Raw genomic sequence first — 22,435 nt, 5'->3', positions numbered from 1 at the left:
ACTAAAAATTTGTAACGATTTTGATTTTATTTCAGTGGCCTTTTGTCTTTTTGAATAATTCTCAAGATGAATCCATAAATTTTCATTCTTCCAATACCTATTGTCAAGTTAAATCTGAAGAGTTAAAAGTCTAAATCAGAAGCTTCAAAAAACATCATAAAGAATGAAAATAGTAGAATCACAAAAAGTTAAGTCCCAAAACTCAGCCAAAAATTCACTTGAATTCAAGGGAGAAATAGCAGGGGTCAGGTTTCTTCGTAACGAAATCTTGGTGTACACCTATTTTGGTAAACGTTCAGTTATTGGATTACTTAATTCACTAATTCAGGGATAATCTTCGTATTACCCTTTTTTGGAACATTTTCGAAGGGATCGTGGAATTCAAGGGCCACGGACGATGAGATAGGGGGTAGGAATGGGAGATGTTGCCGAGCTTCTCCATATAGAGCAACCGATCAGGCCGTTTATCTCGTAATGGATGGTATAGCGCGGGGAATGCTCGGCAGCATCCTCCATTCCAAGAAAAAAGGATGGCACGAGGGTTGGCAAGTTTTTCGTCTTTTAAATCTGATTCCCAAATCACACGCTACACAGTTCAAAATGAGCTAAATATGGCAGGAAAATCAACTTAAACGACTCATAATATGAGAATGGCGTAAATATTCACTTATTTAATTTGTTTGTACTAATTGGATCCTTCTCCTAGCCACCTTTAGTCATGGCAAAAACGAGACAAAACATGGAGAAAATAACTTGACACTATGAGAATGAGAGTCTGACAAAATTGGGAATACTGTACACAAAATTGTAGGCTACTTGGGAATGCTCATTAGTTGAATTTGGGGAGCTTAAACTAGATGGTCGACTCCGAGATCAGCCAGACTTCAAAATGTTGCAACAAGTGTTTCAGGTCATGCCTATCAACAGTCTCGATGACCATCAACTTGGATTCGGAATACTGCGGTGACTATCTGCAAATTCTCTGATTAAGCGCTTCAGAATTCTTCCCCCTTTCCCTTGCATATGCCCGTAACTGTTCTTTCCTCCGTCACAGCTTTTACTCTCGACATAATCTGTGGCTGCTCCAGCAAGAGCTTTCAGCCAAATGGGTACTAAAGCTTCTGCCTCCCCTTGTTTTAGATACTCAATTGGTAGGGTGTGTACCTGGTAATCATTCAAGTAGTGAAGTCATGTAAAACAGAAACACTGGAACAGATTCCATAAGTCCATGGCCAAATAGTTGTCTAAGCAGCAGTGAGCACATACAATCAACTGGCAAAGCGATAGATGTGTATAGACAATAATGGTTGCACGTCCAATTTTACTAACCTAGGCTGGGATGTGTTTGCTGCAAATTGAGGCTCAAAATATAGTCCCAGAAAGAAAATTTAACCCTAAAGAACAAACTGGATTCCAGAAGATAGTCTTCCAAAAAACATAAAACCAGTTCCCTAGCTAAATAGTGCTGGTAAAACTAGGGTCACCAAGAAGTTGACAAGCTGTCCATGAAGAACACGAACTTCAGCTCAAACTTAGAACATCCACAGACATACAGAGCGAGAGAGAGAGAGAGAGAGAGAACTGACAGCAGAGCGAAGCCATCCATGCAAAGATTCCCAAGAGAGCATAGTGTTCCACTTTGTTCTCTCGCTTAAACTGCACATTGTAGCCAATTGTTGCAAAATAGTAGCGGACTTGTGAACCTACAAGGAATAGAGCAATAATATTTTCTTAGCGTTATATAAATCTACACATATTTCAAAATGTAAAAGTATAATAGATATCAAAAAAATAAAAATCAGCGATGGAGGGAAGGAAACAACTTATGAATACGGTGTAATTAGGATCAGACACGGAGATTATATTGGTTCATTGTGTTTACAAACAATTGGTTTTTACCCTTTACCCATTTGGCTTTATATCATCCATTATTCATCTTATATTCTTGTTCCTCATATTGTTTGGTGGAAAAAAGGAAAAAAAAAGGATGGAAGGGCCCATGGATTCTAAAAAAATTACCAAGCAGAAGAAAAACATAGACTAGAATCATCTCTAATGGGAATGGAGAAATACAAGAAAAATAGAAGAAGAGAGACAGGACTCTCACAAAATTAACCCTATCCCAGGTTGGACGAAGTTGGAGAGTGATGAAATGAACTGGAGACCGAAACAGTTACCATGCCAAATACTTTTCCTTATTAATTTGCATAGTTTTTTCACGTTCTTATGACTTCCAATTTGTAGTAAAAATTATAGATTGACGTAGATTAACAATTAAACTAAACCAAACCAAACTAAGCCTCGTGTTCCAATCACTTGGGGAAGGATATTAATCATCACGTTCATTACTGTTAAAGCATCCAACTCAATACCAATTGGCAATGAGTGGAGGGCCTCCTAGGCTCATATACTAGTTTTGGAGGAGATAATTAACCGATGTGGGACAAACTCCAACATCGGCGGGTAACGAGACGGTGGAAGGTGGCGGTGCTGGTGGTGTCGACGGATGTGTCTTCTCCAAATCGTTTATGGGGGCCGAATCGACGGTTTCTTCGGCAATCGCTTTTGGGGTTTCTGGACGGGGTCAATGTCGGTAAGGTCTTCGGTTTCGTTTGTCTCTCTCCCTCTCCTCCTTTTATTTTCCGACCCCCTAGTCTGCTTCTCAGTGATATTCCTCTTCACCGGTCCATTTTCCGTCTCTGTTTTCGCGATCTGTTTAGCCTATCCGGTTTTCTTCCGTCTGGTTTTCTGTTGGGTAACTGGATTTTGCCTAACAGCATGGGGGTAAGCGGTCGGGGGAGGCTGATTGGCATCGCTCCCGCCGTGTTTGCGTTGTTGGACACCACGGTTCTTGCCTAACGGCTACGGTGAGCATTCACAGCAGTTGGGGTGTTTGGGAGTTGTTTCATATCTCTGTGGGTTTGCCAGTGGTGGCTTGGTGGTGTTTGGAGGTGGCGATCCGGTGGTGGTAGGCTGTGACTTTCTGATCATGGTGGCGGGCGGTGGCTGAATATCTCTTGATGGGGAGTTTTAGGTTTTGGGTTTTCTTGGGTTGGGCTTAGCCCACTTTGGTGGGCTAGGTTTGTAGGCCTTTATGGGTTTGTTTGAGTTGTTTATTGTATATTTGGATTCCCTTTCCCTCTTTCCCTAATAAAATGTTACTTTTGCTGATTAAAAAAAAAAACTCCAACACTCCCCCGAACGTGCGACCCTCGACCCGCACGTGGAGAGGTAAACAAACGATCCATATGTCCCAACAAACAAAGGTACACTTAAGGCACAAACAAGGAGGAGCAAATTTTCCAAAAACCCTAGCTTTGAATTCTAATACCATGTGAAAGCATTCAACTCAATACCAATTGGCAATGAGTGAGCAACCTCCCAGGCTCATATAATACTTTCGGAGGAGATAATTAACCGATGTGAGACAAACTTCAACAATTACCTAATTTTTTTGGAAATCCACCACTCCATACACTACAAGTCATTTTCTTTCGTTAAGTAATTACAGTCCTTTAAAAAATGGGAGTTAAGGATCTTGAATTTACCCTTGACATCGCTGAAACGCCAAGTAAAGCATACACCACATTAGATACAATCCCCTCGCCACTATGAGATACGACCTGAATTGCCATGGCATCAAATGATCTTTCCGAGACACAGGTCGTTGATTCCAACAAAGATGCGAGCCCAACTTCCAAGAAACCTAAAAGTTGTGTTGACATGTGCAATCAACATAGAAACACCAACACAATGACGAAATGATGCTTACACAATTAGGTAAGACGAAGGCATAAGGTAAGACAAAAAAGATGCTTATGTAATCAGGTTATGTCCAACATAAATCCATTGGAGAATTAACATGTCTAAGTCCAAAATCTAAATCAAGCAAGGTAATATCTCTGGTTCCCCCCCACAAAGTGCACTGGAGAATGCACTTCTTGAGGAGAAATGCTGTCGCTTATAACATTTCCAGTATGGCACATGGAATGGGTGCAATTTTTAACTACCGCAATGGACAGTATATTGTGAATAAATGTATGAGTCGGCTTTCTTGAGAGTTCCAACTCATTTCTCTTTTCTTTCTACCCTTTAAAAACTGTAACGAGTCCTTCAATTAATTTGTTCTTGGGGTATATTTAAAAGTAACTGCCTCTAATTTTAAATACTGTAATCGTCTTCTATCTACAGTGGACTCAACTAAGAGCATCGGGTGTAAGATTGTGCCAGGCGTCTGCAAGGTTATAGATCCACAAGTTCGATACGGGCACCTAGACACCAAAACATTTAACTATAGTCCATGTTGGATGATATCTGACACAAGGTGAAGATTTTTTTATTTATTTTTGATAAGTAATGGTGCAGAAATTAATTAGGAATGTGCTTGATCTTAAATGGCTTTTTGGGGAAAAAGGAGATTTCAATCTCTCATCCAAGTAACTGGCTAGAAGCTTTTCTTCACTATATAATGGGATCACCGAAACATTTAAATATAGTCCATGTTGGATGTTATCTGACATAAGGTGGAGAAATTAAATAGGAATGTTCTTGATATGAAATGGTGTTTGGGCGGAAAAAGGAGATTTCAATCTCTCATCCATGTAAGTGGCCAGAAGCTTTTCTTCAATGGGATCTTCTTCTTCTTCTTCTTCACCGCTAACGAGAAACCCGAGTTTGGAACAACTTGAGCGTTGCAGTTATGTTTGGCCACCTCATTACACCACAATGATGGACCATCATAACAAGTTGCTGTTGAAGACAAAACCAGTCTACAAAATTCTTCATCATGTACAAGTGGTGGACAAGAAAAAAAGAGACCATAAGCCCAAGCCCTAAAATTACACATGTTACACATTTATATATTAGAATGATAAATGTTACCCAGAGTTGCCCTTCCTTGAAGAGGTTGGTCCTCATATGCATGTAGATTCACTAATATCTAGGTGAGTACTCTCAGCACTAAACCACAACTTAAAGTTCAAGTTCTGCTTCATGTTATCCACCTCTCTCTCTCACTCTCTCCCCCCCCCCCCCCCCCCCCCCCCCCCCCCCCCCCCTCATTTTTATTTTGTGCTCGTTGGGCAACTAAAATTTTCTATATAAAAGTCAGCTTCATGTATTTCAGATCAGTGCTGGCCCATTGACTGAGGGAGCCATGATGTTATGGAGATCCCTCCCCTCCAATCCTCGCTCAAAGAAACAGAAAAAATCTTGCATTTTGCTTGTTGAAGAGTGCCTTTGAAGCGATCAAGCAATGTAACCATGTCACATGTAATTACTATAACAGAAGAGTTCATGTTGGCATCAGAACGTTGAGTAAGCTGAAGATATCTTTTATAGCAAGCTATGCCAAAATTGCTCAATGGTTAGCTAAGGATTTGCACTACATGCGGTTGTATGTGGAAGCCAGTTTTACGGGCCAAAATGCAATAGTTTGACAAAGTCTACTTGAATGAACATTTGTCCATCTTTGATATGAGTCATATGAAAAGTGGATATGTTCTTCCATACTTACATGACATATATGACATTGCTGCCAGTGCTGCTCCACGATGCATAGCTGTACAGCATATAGCTGCCTTCTGAAGGGATACTTCAAGAAGGGTGCCAGAGGCAGCTAGTACTTCCTGAAACATGTCACAATGCTGGTCAAGTAACTCAATTTGTTTTGCTGTATCCACGGCTTAAAAAACAATAATGCTAAGGGAAACATGGAAAACAGTACCTCCCAAAGTCTTTGAGAGCATGTATGAGAGAGAGAGAGAGAGAGAGAGAGAGAGAGAGAGAGAGAGAGAGAGAGAAACTAAATGAAAGACATACTGAACCTTAGGACAGCCACACACAAAGGTAGATGCAAAATTAGAGTATGCCTCCACAAGATCTGGTTCTTGGTCGCATATATATGAAGAGGTAAGAGCCATTATGGATGCTGCATACGTAAATCTTTGGAAAGTACTGATGAATAGAGGTCCATAGTCCTCCTTGCTACCAAATTCCTCAATGACGACAGAAGCTGCAGAGGATAGATAAAATGGGAAGGAAGAATCAAACCAAAGTAACAATATGATTCATTCAGCAGAGGAAGGTGTAATAAGACAAAAGCAGGAGTAAACGTTTGAACAAAATACAATCCAATAATTGGCCAACCATACGATATGCTGTAAACTATAATCCTCCAGCCAACCATGCACAGAATAAGTGCTGATAAAAAAAAGAAAAGAAAAACAAACCATGCACACAATAAAATTGCATAATATGATACAAATGCCTGCAACATATGGATCAGTTGTTTTCAATTGTGCCCCTAGCATCTTTTACAAGGACAATTTTGGATAAAAATGCGACTTTCTGACCCATGTTAAGATGGACAACTCAAACATCATGTTTCCTGTAACTGAATAAGACTCGTAAAAAGCTAGAAATCACGACATCACGCAATATACATTGTAGCTCCGATGGAAGAAATAGAATCTGCCCAAATGAAACTCAAGATGCTACCTGCATCTCTCATCGCGTGGTGCTCAGTACAATGTAAACATCTTACCAGTTCTAATAAAGCAATCATGACTTTGGAATGCCAGAAAATTTGTTGACAGACAATCTAATGCTTTGGGCAATAGTGTTACAAAGTGCTGGCCTGCAAATAAGGTATGCAAATGGCATGAGAAGCAAGTTGCCAGCACGTTCCAGCTCAAGCAAGAAAACTACAAATATGAATCCTCAATAGGAAAATAAATCAGCAAATAGAAACACCAATACCAGAGGAATGAATTGCTTGTGAAAGAGCCCTGCAAGCTGCCATGGATAAACTTCCATTTTCCATGTGATCTGACCTCAAAAGTTTTTCAAGGACCGGACAGAAAACCCCCAGCAGCACAAGGGTGGGATCATCTGCAGCAGGACCACTTGATAGAGGTGCTGCCAAATGACTGAATGTAGTTCCTATCCTGGAAGGAGGTGGCAAGAAATGGAGCAAGATCAATTGCAAGTATACACTCCCTCCAACCCATATTGCTAGTCCTCTATTCGATTTGGGGATGTCCCAAAATGTATGTCAACTTTGAAAAGTGAAAGCAAACTGTTTACAACGTTCCCAAGCCATCCATCATAAATAGCTATAAATGTATGAAAGTGGAAAAAAGCGGGGTCAAATGCCATTGATATGAACTCTAATACATCAATTGCATATCCCCTTTAAAAGTTGGAATCAAAGTTAAAGACCAAGCATATGGGACTGAGGGAGAAGCTTTTTGCAAGGAGGCAATTTTTTCCTAAATGAGGTAGGGCTCCTTCATGGTCAAGATGACATCATCGAAAAATAAATTAGAAGCACCATCTTTACCAAATCAAATGTTTAGTATGGCAAGTAGAAGGGAAAGCAAATTTCAAGCGGATAAATTTGACAAGTTTCCTGTGACAAAAAATTGTCGTGTTCCATGTCTGCCAATGAAGAAAGTCAAGCCTTTTGCGGACATAATTTAGTTCACAGAAGAGCAATTAAACCAAATCTAGATGAGAACAAACCTGTACAGTCCTCTTACTGCAGAGTTTAGTATCTGTGTATAAGTAGCTGGATTCTGCCTTAAAGAATGCCCATGAGCATCATCAATCTAAGAAAGATAAACATACATTTTTAGCTCAGCTGGATTAAAATTAATGAATAACTGACAGTGATTCATGGGATTAACTCTTGGTTTCACATTGGTAAGATTGAAGTCAACATATTAACTCTAGTTCAATTGCTCATTAAGCTTGATGAGTTGCTGTCACAAACTTTCACACTCTTTATTTCTCCAAATAAGCTAACCATAACTGGCAAGCAGCACAGACTTTGCACTTAATTTATCAGGGTAAAGATATTTGTTTGCAGAATACAATGTAAGGGTGTTAAGTTACCAATAGTCCCAAAAGCTTAAGCTGTGAAGAAATGGGCCCAACAATGTATATCAAGCTATCTAACACCCTCCCTCACGCGCAACCACGTCTTGCACATAAAGATGCAAATTTTCATAGATAAAGCGAACAGAATGTGAAAGCAAGAAGCAGAATGCAAACGGGGAACAAATACAAACAACGAGACTTGAACCCAAGACCTCTTGCAACCTCACTGATACCATGTTAAGTTACTAGTCCCAAAAGCTTAAGCTGTCAAGAAATGGACCCAACAATGTATATCAAGCTATCTAACAAAGGGGTATATGTTTCAGGCAAGTTGGGGTGAAACCGAGATTTTATACCCCTTCTCATCTCATAACTTTCTTCTGATCTTTTGATGGCTTTTCTCATAAACCTAGAACAGATATGAACTTCACACAATTATGGACCAAAATCCTTGCCTACACCCCTAATGAAAACTATACAATACAACATTTAAGGGGCACAAAAACAAGAGACTTCCTGATCCCTATCAGCACACATTTTAGTCTAAGTGACCCAGGTACCATGAAATGCCCAGGCAATAGGATAGGACTTAAGAAGCAAAATGACTGCATCAAGTCAAGGTCCATTGTTTTTTTTTTTTTGTCAATCGATAGAAGAGATCATTTTACATCAGATATGACGTACAAAGTACAAACCCGGGACACTACATCAATTGTGAGAGTCCACAAGGCAACCAAGCCCAACAACTCAACCAATACAAGAAATAAGCTCATTATAGGGTAGAGAAACAAAGAAAGAAAGGAAAAGCCCTCTTAAGGGAAGAACACCAACACGCAGGTGGGGAGACTCGAACTCCTAATCTCCTAGTGAGATGCAAGATTCCTGGCCAACTGAGCTAGCCCCAATTGGTCCATTCACTTAGAAAGGCCACATTTTCGACAATTTCAATAAAAATAAGTAGCTTTTTGATTCACTCCATCTGGTTAGTCCCTAAAAAACCAATAACTTGACTACCCAATTAGATGCACTTCGTAGAATATTTTCCTTTTATGTTCTTAGTGTATGTGAATAACATTGGTGCACTTTTCTTTATTTTCATCTTTTCTTTGAGAGCCAATGAAACTAAGAACCAAACCCGAGGACTAACAAACCAAATGAAATTAAAAGAATGACCTGAATTCGCTGTTCCAATAGATGTCCTTTATATATGACCATAACAATATGTAAAGGAGCATAACCATATATCTGTAACGAAATATTGGTATCATCACAATCATGTGAATAACGTTAATAGAAAGAACCAGGAAAGCTTACAAGTTTCCCGATGGATTCATAACTAGGACAAAGCAATCTAGCTAACATGTTATTCCTTATCTCCTTGCTAGGAACAAAGCCAAGTAGTAGAGTAATTGCACTGACAACTTCATCCTCCTCTTCCAAAGGCAAATGCCTTTTCTCCAATCCCTGAGAAATGTAAAGTTTGGATAATACAAAAGGCAACAAAAAAATATAGAGCAGAAGAATTAACATTTCCAAATGCACTACTAGTCCACCAACAAAGACAAGTTCTCAAGCTGACGGGACTAAGAAGAAAGTGTACCATATGCAATAAAACATCCAAATTACATAACATCCTCGAAGATAATGCATGAAATATACCATAAAGAAACATGAACCCTTCATAACTAATAAATTGCACGAGACAGCAAATGCTTATTTGTGCATGAGTGAATAGTCAACAAAAACAAATCATTGTGGCAGTGGCTATGATACTTCATTCTGGCATGACAACTGGTACCCCTTAGGTTCCTCAATGGTCTATTTTGGCCCGGATTTGCCCCTGATTCAGGATATTCCCTTCACAGCAAAGGTTTCAGCAATTATAAGAACAACCAGTTTGCTTGACCTTTTGACTCAGCTTGGATCCCACCCTCTCTTCCTAACTCAGAACTGCTAAAGCTGATTGCCTTATCTTTACCACTCCTTAATACATTGCAGCTTCCAACTGGAATGCTCTATGAGCCCATCATCCTAATTTGAGTTCTAACAAACTCATTTGGTTTCCAAAACGAATTCCTCCGCAATTTTATTTTGTGGATGGCTATCAGAGGGAAAATCAGAACCAAACACAAACCCAACAAGTGGGGAATCACAGACAACTCTAACTCTTTGCTTTGTAATCAGAAGGAATACCACTCTTATCTGCTTTTAACTGTTCTATTTCCAAGGCCATCCGGCACCAGGTTGCTCTTCTCGACAATATCTATTAAGGTTTAATATTATTGGCACCAGGAGATGATATTGATCACCCGAAAGTTCAGTGGAAAATCCTTTCAAAATGTTCGTTAGCTTGGGCAGCTTTAGTTTGATATGTATGAAGGAAAGGAATAGCAGAAGCTTAAAACAGATCTCTGCATCTCCTAATTACTTGCTTAATCAAATCAAATTTGATATAAAAAAGCAGACTCAGTTTATATATGTTAGAACCACTAGCCTCTACATTTGCTTTTCTGTAGGAAGAGGCATATTCTGCTATATGTACGTGACTCTCATATCACTAGACTCTTTAGCCTTCTATCTTTTCTTTGCTTTAAAGCAAGAGGGAATGCCCCTTGATACTTGTTGTCTCTTGGTTCTTATAGAACTCTCTTTCAACAAAAGTTTTGAACATTTCGACGGAATTTTTGAAACTAAACACTCCAGAACAAATTGCTAGAACAAGACGCAAGTTTCTGCCTAGCTGGAAAAAGTAAATTAAAAGCCAAGAATAATTCCTCCACATCCCTTTCCCTTATCACCCTTTCCTAGATAGATATCTTATCGTAATCACAATCGCCAAAAACCAGTTAATCCGATACGAGAAATGACTTTTTTGCAAACCTTGTATTCAAAATTCCTTGCTATTAAAGGGTGCATGTCCAACAATCCACGCCGCAAAAAATCGGACAGAGAGAGTACATTATAGGTGAAGACTTATATTTTTTGACTAACAATTCTAACGTACAGATAAACTAAAACAATAAGACCTTTACCCTTACCTCCCCTATCCAGATTAAAATTTCCAAATTTGAGGGTTCATACACTACTGCCGAAGCATCTTCACAAAGTTTACGCAAAGCAGAAGCACAAGCAGTGGAAGATTGAGGTTGTGAAATCCCAGCAGCAAGAAATAATCTGAAAGCACCAAATCAGGTGAATGCCAGAAAAAAAAATGTAGGATTGGTGCAAATGATTAAGAAGTTCTGGGAGCCTGGTCAAAATGTTCATGAACCGAGAATTGCAAAATTTTAGGAACTAAAATAAACATCATATTTAGAAAGGATGCCCAAGAAAGTGCTTATACAATCCAAGGTACAAACAAATGCCTGAGTGCACATACTATATGCAGGTCCATATAGTTCGCTCTTACAATAAGGGTCTGGCATTGGTTTGGAAGGCAGATAACCACTTGGAATAGGAACCAACAACATCTGCAACTGATCTATACACCTGGAAGTCACAGAGAAGGAATAAAATACATGAGATGAATGGCCAGCTCATAACAGATCATTATCTGCTAAATTGGCTATTATATTGGTCGAGTCAAAATGTAGTTCATGTAAATGCAGCATAACGGCGGAAGAAAAAGCTGAAGAGGAATGCATGACCTACAATGCACACAAATCCTTTTAGTTCATTAGATGCCCTACTGGACAAAATTGTCACCAAGTGCATGATCACAGAAAAGTCAAAGGTTTGGCCTTCCTGCAGTACCACTTCAGCAACCTGTAAAATAAGACTTGCACAGAGTCAATTTCGTAAACAAGGATCAAGCTTGTATATGCTAATCATTAGCTGCAATGACCAATCTGTCATCTTACAAAGTTCCAAGTCTTACATTACGTTGGAAAAACAGAATGCTGTGAATAGTATCGTAAGCAATTCAACAAGAACACAAAGTCCAACAAAGCAAGTAAGATTTTTTATGTCACCGTGTCTAATACTCCGTCCGTCCCATTTGCAGGTCCCTTTTGGGGGTTCCAATTTACTAAAAGAAACATCATCATTGCACTTGTCATATTTTCACTCTCTTTTTACCCTTCAAGTATTTTAGGAAAATTATCTATGCCTTTTCTTGTTGCTAGTAATTAATTTGAAAAGGGAAGGGTAAAAGAGTAACTTGTCAACTTCTGAACTGGGACAATATATTTGGGACAGCAAAAAGTGCCAAAAGGGACCAACAAATGGGTACAGAGGGAGTATAATAAAACAAAGTTCCACATTCAGGCTGATTGGTGTAAGACAATTACAGGAAAGTTGTTCTCATTCTTAATGCTCGATTTGTGGTGGGTTGTAGTCATTAAAAACTTCTAGGCCCAGGGTTTGAACATGCAGTAGCTATTATCAGAAGGCTTGTAGCCAGCTAAATCAGTAAAGTGTACTCACCACATTAAGTGCAAACATTTTAGTTTCCACCTCCTTCCAAGAAATTTCTTCGTTGGAAGTCATCCAACCACCAAAGAATATCTGAGTTATGTTTGAAAACCAAAAGTGTCAGCCAACTGCTATAAGAATTGTCAGCACAAAGGAAAGAATAACTGTGAATTGTCATGGGTGTCAACATTTCAAGTAATATAGCAAGGGAAACAGCAACGCAATAATAACCTGAAGAAACTTTAAGCAAACAACACAGACCAAAGAGAAAAGTACAAAGAACTGCTCCATGGAAGAAGGTTTCTCAACAGGGTTGTTTCCTTTAATTGTTTTCTATTGGAGAAAAGGAGTGAATATCAAGTTTCTGATCAAGGTTGTTTCCTCTGGTCTGATTTATTGTAAGTAAGATCAAAAAGTGAACTACAAGTTCACATAAAAGGGAAAAAGAAATAGCAATTCTAATAATAAAACATGGACAAGTTGGCATTTTTTTGGGGAGTTACGGTGAAAATCTGCTCACTCCATTTTAAGATGAGAAGCAATAAGATTGGTAGCAAATGATTCCATCAAGCTGGGGGAAATCCTATTTGAAAAAATAGAAAGAAAGACCCCTCTCTTGCAAGACCGGACTAACAGGGTCATCTGCCTAGCTACCCTTCGTAAGCACATGAAACTGCTAAACACAAAACGTCTTGTTGCAATCCAGACAAAGATACTTTTACAGGAATATAAGAATCCCAAACACTAGACGCTATTTTGGGGAAGATATCAAATTGCACCTCGAGCCCACAAGTCCTTGTTCATTTCTTGGGATTGGCTACAAATCCATTTCCTCCAATTGGCTGTATTAAAAGTCACATTAATGGTTAAAAGTAAAGCTCCGTCTACGTGCTCTCCATCTTAGCTCTGGACAACCTCAAGAAAAAGATGAAAGGTGGTTGTAGACTGGTGTTCTATGTGTTGCCAAATAAGCATATTTTTGTGTTGCCAACTCTACCACCACAGAATGACACTCAGCTTCCTTATCTATCACGAGAATAAATTGGGTGTGTCAACTGTGTTGCCAACTCTACCACGACATGACACTCAGTTGCCTAATTAGTGTATTGCCATTGTTGCTTCTACAAATAACACTGAATTTAATTGCCTAACCTTCCTCCACACTTAACAGCTGACTTACTCGTTAAAGCTTTAGATGCTCTTAGCTACTTGACGAACTTACAATCTATGACTCATGCCTATGAAATGAAGAAGCCGCTCAAAGTGAGGACATGCACATTTTGTATGTGTCAAATAACCCGAAATCTAAAGGAAACAAAGATCACGCATACAGGAAAACAGAGCAAAGAACAAGCAAATAGTCTAAGCTGACACTTAATACTTGTATAAGCAAAATTTATACTCAACAGCAACACAAATTTAATTTTTTTGGTTTGTAGTTACTTAAAGACACTTAATACTTGCATAAGCATAAAAAAGGTCCTATGACAAGCACCTTTTGTATAAAGGTAGCAGATCTTAAAAGCTGACAAATATCAACCAAAAGCTCCACCAAGTTCATCCTAAATTGTGCAAGACCATCAGGCAGGTCAAGTGCCCCCGTATCATCATTAATCGTAGAGTCGTCCACCTGTACATAACCACTAGAAAGATTAGAACTTTGAAACGACGGCTACTTAGTGAAATAGAAATCTCTCATATAATGTAGTTTCAGAATGATGTTTTGTTTACATCATGCTGTGTCTATCAGGGAAGGTCCTGTAGTGTAATCTACACAAATCCTCATTAAGTAATTATAAAATCTCAATGAAATGGGCCAAATCAAGAGGGCTTTGGCCTTCTGCAAGGAATTCTGATAGTTTTCTTTTTTTCCCTGGCAGTTTAAATGCTTAGCTTAGACCTTAAATGCTAATCCCTTAATGCAGGGCATGGTTTACAGTCAATTGAAGAGAAAAAGAGGTCTCAGATTATTATTTTTTGAATGGTGTGGACTCAGATGAGATAGTAGCAGGGACATAACCAAGACCTTATTTTACTAAAGGGGAAAGCCGAGAAGATTGTGTTGTCATTTGCTCAAGTTTGCAAGATGTATGACGGGGAAAAACTCCATAACCAAACAAAGAACAAAGTTGTTCAAAAACACACAGATGCAGAGAAAGAGACCCAAACAAAGAGGGGGTAGGAACTACTGGAGATGATTGGGCGATGAAGTAGACCAAACAGACTCTAGCCAAGTATAAATGCCATTTTAGGAAACACCAAATTTTCAGCCATTATTTTCTCCCCCCCCCCCCCCCCCCCTCCCCATTATCAGAACAAAACTGTTCGAAAGCCAGAGTCCTCACTCGCTTGATGATAAAATTTGTTGCCAATAATAAGTTGATCTATTCAATTATGAGAGCACATAGATTAGTCAAATAAACAATGAGCATCGGCTTCTATCTACAAGAATGTGTAACCTTAAGCAGAATAAACCACAGAGAGAGAGAGACTAGTGCCATAAACCAACTGATAGGATAATGAAATACCTGAGCACGCAACAGAAGAGCATCAAGTAATGCTGAGAATACTGAAAAGAACATGTCTTCCACATGTTTCCTTTTTCTCCCAGTGTCCACATCAAGACCAAGAATGTAGCTGGCAAGACTAATCCTGGGAAATAGAGAAGATGAAAAAGCTCAGAGTTGCAGTGCTTCAAATTGATAGCTGATACAACACTAACAGAAGTTTCTAACTACATATACCTTGCAAAAACCACACTAAACATCTCCATCTTGGCAAACAAAGATTAATAATCTTCAATGGCCAAAATTGCAACCCTGACCACTCACCACTCTCGGTAGTGCACAACGGATACTATAAGTAGTAACATGATGCAGAAAAACTAGCTCTAACACTTCGTAAAACTTGGATAAAATATGCTGGGAATACACACAAGCATGTCAACCCATAAGGGTAGTAGATTGTAAGCCTTTGGTTCACAAAATCATCCATGCCATCCAGGACAATTCATTTGCCAGGACCAATCAAATATGGTCCACTCCACAACAAAATCCTAGAGCAACTAATCTTTATACTTCGTGGAACAGCCAAAGATCTAATAAGGTGGCAAAATGGATCATACAAATAGAACACAAAAGAAAAAGTACCAGAACTGCAAAGTTGAGTCTGCTATTTCCCAGTCTCCACTTGGATAAGCTACACAACTGCCAGCATAGTTAACATGTCAAATGGAGATGCGTACAAACCTGAGACAAAAGTGACTGAAAAGAGTAATTTATAGTTTTGGAAGACTTAGCCTACGCAAAACTATAAGTCCACTTATCACAATATGCTCATGCATGCTTGATGGTCCCCTAAAGCAACATTAGCTCTTCATCCATACTCACAGTGGATGGACACAATTTACATTGCTTAAAGATCTAATTCCCAATAATTAAATGTGCACATAATTACCACACACATACTTGGCCTCGAGAAGATTGTTAGGAGGACACTGCAAGCACCTAAATGCACATGTAGTCGAGCATGCAGAGTGACCATGTCCAACAAACATATCCCACAATGACTTTTGAAGCCAAGTTTACTGTAAAAAGCTAGAAATGAAATCTGACCTCAGAAGTGCATCCGCCATTGCAAGTGCTTCAGAACTTGCTTCTACGATCAAAGATGGTGCCTAGCTCACAACAAGAAAATAAGTAAAGCAACTGGAAATAACAGTTAGACCAAGATAAATTTCTCGTAAGTTCTAAAGACGTCTCTAAGACAGAAATATCCACTCCACCGTCATATGCAAAAGTTATAAATCCCTTTAAAACACTGTAATACGCAGAACTTTCGGTCCATCTACTGAAGAGCTGGTACTCGATCACCACTGGGAACTTCTCATACCAGCAAGGTATTCAAAGATGGGTGGTAGTGCACAAGTACGAGCCCCTTCTAAGGACACAATAATATTTGATGAAGACCCAAACAATTGATTGTTGGGATTCATGTGGGGACATCAATTTTTCACTTTTAAAATTCAATATTTAGTTTTGATTCAAAGATGCAATGAAAGCTCGTAACTGAACTAGAACTTCAAACACTTACCGCCTGACCAATTTCGGACATCAAACACGCAAGACCACCAATCACTTTCTCATCTCCATTTGTAAGAGCTGGTAATAGAAGTACTTCTTTAAGATATCCTATTCTGCATAACAAAACCTGTGGTACGCCCTAAGGAAGTGGAGACAACTTCGTAAGATAAGGTGAACCAAGTGAGGTCATATCAATGTTTTAGCTATCAGCACATCAGTTAATACGTATTGGGATTTTAGACCTCTGATGCCTATGTTAACCAAATATATCACCAATACTAGCCAAAATTTTGACCAATATTGACCGATACATGGACATATCACCTACATATTCTGATACTCTTTTTTGACTCTATATTAACTTAAAATGGAAATGTTTAGGTGGAACTTGATAAACTTATACGAGATCAGTTATGTTAGCTCTAGGATTGCAGCAAACAAGGCAGATATATACTATTGTTGTTATATAGCATGTCCATACCTCATATCGACTCACAAGCTCAACGAGAACTTCAATAGCTAGATCAAATGACAAAGCAACCTACATCACCACAAAGTACTGGATTGCATGAACATTTCAATAAGAATAATTCAGACGACCATTGATATGAGTATGAAAGATCACCTGCAAAGAGTTGAACACGAAACTAAGAAGTGGATGGGTTGGCAATGAGCTGGGGGGAATCTCTGAGAAGCACCCAGCTCGAACCTGAATGCAGGATGGCTTAGACAGGCAGAAACAAAGTAAACTAAGAAAATATCAAAACTGCTCTATTCTAAATGGCAAGTTTACATTGTGCTATTTTGTGACTTTTGTCAAATGTACCGGGATGCATCAAATTTAAACAACTGGAGCATGAACAAAATCTACCATTAAAAAAACCATGTCGAAGAATCAGAAAAGAAAATGACAGTTGCCAAGAATAAAATAAGTTCTAGTAACTAATTCAGCAGGCAAGGGAAGTCATGTTTTCTTACAATTTTCTTACCCAACTCAGTAAGCAACGCAATATCTTTCTGTTTCTCTCATGTAGTCGAATACCACCATCAAGACTTTTCTCATATTGCTGCAGTAGAAAGTCAAGAACCATAGGAGTGCGCGAAAGAAGCTGCTTCCAATATGAAAATATATACGTTACAGCCAAAGAAAAGAAAAAAGAAGTAAAGGTCAAGAGGGATTAAAAGTACACAAATGTGTCAAAATAAAGAGAATGCCTTAAACCTCACGTCCGTACTCGCCACGGCGAGCTGAACTTATGTTACAATCCGCACTCTGATCTTCAATCACTTCTGGCAGGACAGTGAGCATCTCCAAAACAGCAATATTTCCATCATCCTGGGTTTGCAGGTTTTGGAGACTGTAAAAAAGTTGCTCTATAGGTTTGCTATGCTCAACAGCATGTAGCATGAGGGCAGAGAGCGCAAGACAGATCTGTGTTAAGAGCTGTCACAAACATAAACCGACATTCAGTGAGATAATTGTTCTGAGAAAACCCAATACATCCATAATCTGTTCGAAGCATTAGAACACTAGCAATTCCAAACAGAATGAATAAGATGAGCTACCTGTGGGGGGCCCGAACTAAATCTTTTAGCAGCTATAAGAAGGGCATTTAGTAAAGCATCTTTAGCGCCCAACTGCAAATAATATCCTTCATTTTGAATCTGTAGATGGGTTCATAGATTGGAGGTTTAATTCACGTATCATGCATGTGGATGACCAAATGAACATGTACGTAATAGTGTGCCACAGGCTGCCAAGTGCGGTACGATGAAAATATATGGTATTTTCAACAAACAAAAAAAGCTGTCAAATGAATGCAAACCTAGCCAAAAGGAAAAACTGTATGAAAGCACGCAAACTAATTCTAGTCCTGATTATTTTGAAGGTTTTAAAATTCACTAGTACATTGTTTTGACTTCGCTAGAGCTAAATAGCACGACCATTTATGCGGTGATGCATAAATTTATAGAGCCGATAATACAAGCTATAAAGATTACTTCTTTCTGTAAAGGAGGAACTCCAAATCTAGCTGTGCTACACACTACGGCGGTGTGCAAACTTTCTAACACAGCCTATTCGATTCACAATGTCCAGTAAATCATTATCGTTATTAAACTGAGGCTTCTATATTAAGATGGAACATATTAGAGTTCTGGTACAGTTATCTTCTTCACATGACTACGGCTCCTAGATGTATGGCGGCAGGACAAAACAAGACCATCTGGGGTAAAACTAATGAATGGGATGCAACTTCTAATAGGTTTGCAAAAGTGATCATAATGAAGAAACAAAGAGATGACAATGTGGAAAGCAGAAAAAACACTTGAGAAATTGCAAGAAAGAAATGGAGATATGATGAAGCGAAAACATTTGAGAAGATAAGATGAGGGAGTAGAGTGAGTTTCAAGGGTCTTCTATTCATATTTTGAGCTACCCTCCTTCCACATAACTACAGTAAATCAACAACGTTACGACCCAATTATCAGTAACTTAGGTTATATCAGCACAATAAGCTCATTTCCGTCCATGTATTTTCACAAATAACAATGCATTATATGATAGTATCAAGCTAGCTTTATCGGCTAGACCATCTTCAACCGTTACTCCTACTTTAACTTGATCCCCAAGTTGAGTAAAAAGTCCAGGCTTCCTTTCATCCGAAGCGAAGTGGGGGACCCTGCTGGGAGACAGGGCCAGCAGGGGTGCCAAAAGTCCAAAACGGTGCCATTTTTGGCACAAGAAACCACTCCCTTTGATCCCTGTTTGGTGCCCATTAAATGAGCAAGATAGCATAAAACCAAATATCAGCTTGAGTTAATTTTTGCAAGAACCCATAAAAAAATAAATTAAAAATAATGAGCGCCTTGAATCATCTTTGTAGGGCCCATTTGAAAATTAATAAATCATTAATATAAAATTGAGTTAGGTCTCACAAAAATGATTCAAACCGCTCATTATTCTTATTCCTAAAATGTTATTTTATTGGTTCCAACAAAAAAAAAAGAAAAAAGAAGCTCAATCTGATATTGGTAAGGGCTTTTTCAAAATTCGTAGGGCACCCAAGCGAACTCTAAATATCGGATTGAGCCATTTTTTTGCAAGAACCCATAAAAATATATTAAGAATAATGAGTGGTTTGAATCATATTTTTGGGACCCGAAACAAGTCCCACAAAAAACAATAAATCATCAACATCATGCCTATTTATTGGGCACCAAACAGGGACCAAAGGGAATGGTTTCTTGAGCAAAAAATGGCACTGTTTTGGACGGTTGGCACCCCTGCAGGACCTGCCCCGAATCCATCTGAAGCACTCCAATGGTAAAGACAAACCTCACCATATATCCAAGTAAAATCTACATTAACGAAACAGTAATAAATTCAGAGAGCACAATCGCTTCCAATGAAGTTTGAGTACAGTTTCGAGTCTCCCTTCATTTGAAAATTTGGTATGAGCGAGTTTTAACTAAGTTCTTACTCGAATTTTTTTATCTTCCACATAACTATAGCAAATTTGACAACGTTCCGGGCCACTTCCGACCCAGTGAACGGTAACTTAGGTCATATCAGCTCAATAAGCTCGTTCCATTCTTCCTTTAACCTTTGTCACATAATACGTGTGTGCCTGCGTGAGCGAGAACGAGAGCCCCAGAACCAAACTCTTACGGGAGACGGATGATTGGGAGTGCAAGCTTAGAATCAAGATTGAGAGCGGGAGCGGAGGAGGGTACTACTGAAAGTATCATGTGACTGAGGATACAGCTATAGCGCTATACTGAGAGGGAAAAATAGAAGAAGAGAGAGGATATATAGCTACAACTAGGTTAACGGACCTTCCGTTTAAGGATTTGAGCGGCGAAGAACTCGACTTCAAAATCGGTACGGAAAGAGCGATGATCGGAGGTGAGAATCGAGGTGGCGACTTCCCAGGCGGAATCGGTCTGCTGGAACTGAACCAGCCACTGGTTCGCGGCGACGCGGTTGCACGACTGGGAGTCATGGTTCAGGACGTGAACAGCCTGGGCCACCTTGATTTGGAGCTCCTCCATCCGATATATAAATGTATCCCCTTCTCTCTCTCTCTCTATCTCACTATCACTCTGTCTCTCTCTCTCTAGTTGGTCTGGGAAGAAAGCAACGGACAAAATCGAATCATGGCGAGGGATCGAGGAGAGCACGACGCCTGTAATTCCCCTGGGTTTCGCTTTCGCAGGCCTCGTTCGATCCGACGGTTTTGATTTGATAACAAATGGTGGAAGCCATGTGGGGGAGGGAGTGCTTCAGTGGAAGGGTTTTGATTCGATAGAATGTCAAAAAGTATAATGATTCTTTTAACCCGTAAACTTTCAACTTGGCCTTCAAGTACCAATGGTTTTTGTTCCGGTTGGTAACTCCTAGGCTCCGTTCCAGTACTCAATATAAGTATTTATTTTTTAAAAAGATAATTTCAAGCTCAAAAATAATGTGTTTACACAAATAATTTTTCTATCAATATGGATCTTGTTTGATAGATCTCATCGAGATCTTTTATACAGTATAAAAAAAATCAAAAAAATATTTTTCATTCACATTATTTTTGAGTTTGAAAATATGAAATAAGTACTTATTTTTTAAGAAGGTGTTCTGGAACGGAGCCTTAGACTCTCTCACTTCAAAGTTAAGGTTTGAACTCCGTCGAGGGTATTTGAAATTGGGGTGATCAATATTTTAACGAGTCTCGTTCTGTTAAGATTTTAATTTTTTTAAGTATTTATTTTTCGTTTTACGGGACAAATAATTCTTTCGCAATACATCACCCTTAATTAAAAAAATAAATGCTTATTAAAAAAATAAGTACTTATTTTCCTTACCGGAACGTGGCCTCAGTAGTAAAATTCCTCAATTGCATCTTCTTCTTTTTTGGGGAATTCCCCAGTTGCAGATTCTTCTTCTTCTTTTTTGGGACATCTTAAGGTGTTTGATTCAGCATATATATGTGCATCTCAATTAATCTTGGGATCAATTTCACTGTCCACTAATAGGGAGGCCATTTAAGATCGGAGCATAATTCTGTATGAACTGGCCTCACGAGAATTAATTGCTCCTAAGAAATTCCGAATGTGAGACCTTAAAAGTGAACAAACATTGAGTCAGACACGCACTGACCACCGTGCCATGGGGTCTCCTCAATTGCATCCTTAACGTCAACACACTCTTTGGATTGTGATGGAGAAGTAGAGGGTTGTGGTTTTTTTATTAATCCCACGTAAAGTTGATGAGATTTTTGCATATTTTAGGTGATTTTTGTTGCGTAATGCAAAACTTGCAGCGAATCAATTCTAATGATCCTTTCAAATTGCTACAATTTGTAGTCAACCCTATTATTAATTAACAACCTTCGTCCGGATAAAAAAAAAAAAACCTTCGTCCATATCAAGTTTATTTTTTAATGCAGTAATGATATCTCTTCACCTCCGGCGGAAAATACTTCCATATCAAATTTCATGCTACCCTGACGGCCTTACAAGTTCTTCAATTTACGTTGCGAAGCTCTTACTACAAATTTTCAGACTGGGCTTGGGTTTCTTTCGGCTGTCCTGGCCCAAGCATACAGGAGCTAAAAATGCCGGCCTCTAAGGGTAGAAGGGCTGCAAACTAGCTAAGCCGAACTTAACGATCCGAACTTTTACTTAACAAATCGAAAACTCAAGCTCGAGCACGAATCGGCTCGTTTAGTAAACAAACCGAGCCACGAGCCAAGCCGTTATTATTTTGATCCACATGTGGAAAAATTATTGACTGCCCTATGGTGCCTTAGAGCCTTCCACTACTACATATTTGTACGGACCCCATGAGTCACAACTAAGTGATGAACCTGGTATTAGAAGGCTCTGGACACTACGTGAGGCCCCAATGGCACCAAATAATTACTCAAAACTATGGGCTCTACGGTTCAATAAGAGTGTTCACTAACTAAAATACGTAGTACTTATATTTTAAACAAGTACTAATTTTGTTTTTTGAATTAAAGGTAATATATTATGAGAGAATGACATATCTCGTAAAGCAGAAAATA

General features: G+C 38.9%; 1 protein-coding gene across 5 annotated transcripts; it reads right to left on the bottom strand.

Annotated features, from left to right (window-relative positions):
• Positions 1–645: 645 nt before the first annotated feature.
• LOC131298409 (transportin MOS14) lies at positions 646–20,710 on the bottom strand. Of its 5 annotated transcripts, none has more exons than XM_058323851.1 (24): positions 20,214–20,710; positions 17,943–18,041; positions 17,599–17,820; positions 17,366–17,485; positions 17,002–17,085; positions 16,858–16,917; positions 16,387–16,503; positions 15,909–15,970; positions 15,444–15,500; positions 14,823–14,946; positions 13,790–13,924; positions 12,307–12,387; positions 11,533–11,646; positions 11,291–11,370; positions 10,920–11,055; positions 9,196–9,345; positions 7,525–7,610; positions 6,760–6,947; positions 6,545–6,637; positions 5,826–6,013; positions 5,516–5,627; positions 3,549–3,706; positions 1,587–1,703; positions 646–1,164 (listed from the first exon to the last, which is right to left on the bottom strand). In XM_058323851.1, the coding sequence occupies exons 1-24, from the start codon at positions 20,427–20,429 to the stop codon at positions 940–942; spliced, it is 3,024 nt and encodes a 1,007-aa protein (XP_058179834.1). In that variant the 5' UTR covers positions 20,430–20,710; the 3' UTR covers positions 646–939. The 5 variants fall into 5 exon arrangements, with proteins under 5 accessions (XP_058179834.1, XP_058179835.1, XP_058179833.1 ...); XM_058323852.1 differs by having other exon boundaries at positions 16,387–16,515; positions 17,943–18,014; XM_058323850.1 differs by having other exon boundaries at positions 16,387–16,515; positions 20,214–20,709.
• Positions 20,711–22,435: the final 1,725 nt, after the last annotated feature.

Source organism: Rhododendron vialii, chromosome 8a (genome assembly GCF_030253575.1).
Source record: "Rhododendron vialii isolate Sample 1 chromosome 8a, ASM3025357v1".
Lineage (NCBI taxonomy): Eukaryota > Viridiplantae > Streptophyta > Magnoliopsida > Ericales > Ericaceae > Rhododendron > Rhododendron vialii.
The sequence above is the reverse complement of the archived record's forward strand: the minus strand, read 5'-3'. Positions and strand labels throughout refer to the sequence as shown.

Bases quoted from the DNA above. Each gene is read 5' to 3' on its own strand.
- LOC131298409 (XM_058323850.1), bottom strand. From the start codon at position 20,429: ATGGAGGAGCTCCAAATCAAGGTGGCCCAGGCTGTTCACGTCCTGAAC. The intron at 14,947-15,443 runs GTACTTTTTCTT...TCTATTTCCCAG, and splicing joins GACTCAACTTTGCAGTTCTG to GATTAGTCTTGCCAGCTACA. The intron at 11,647-12,306 runs GTGAGTACACTT...CTTATTTTACAG, and splicing joins AAATGTTTGCACTTAATGTG to GTTGCTGAAGTGGTACTGCA.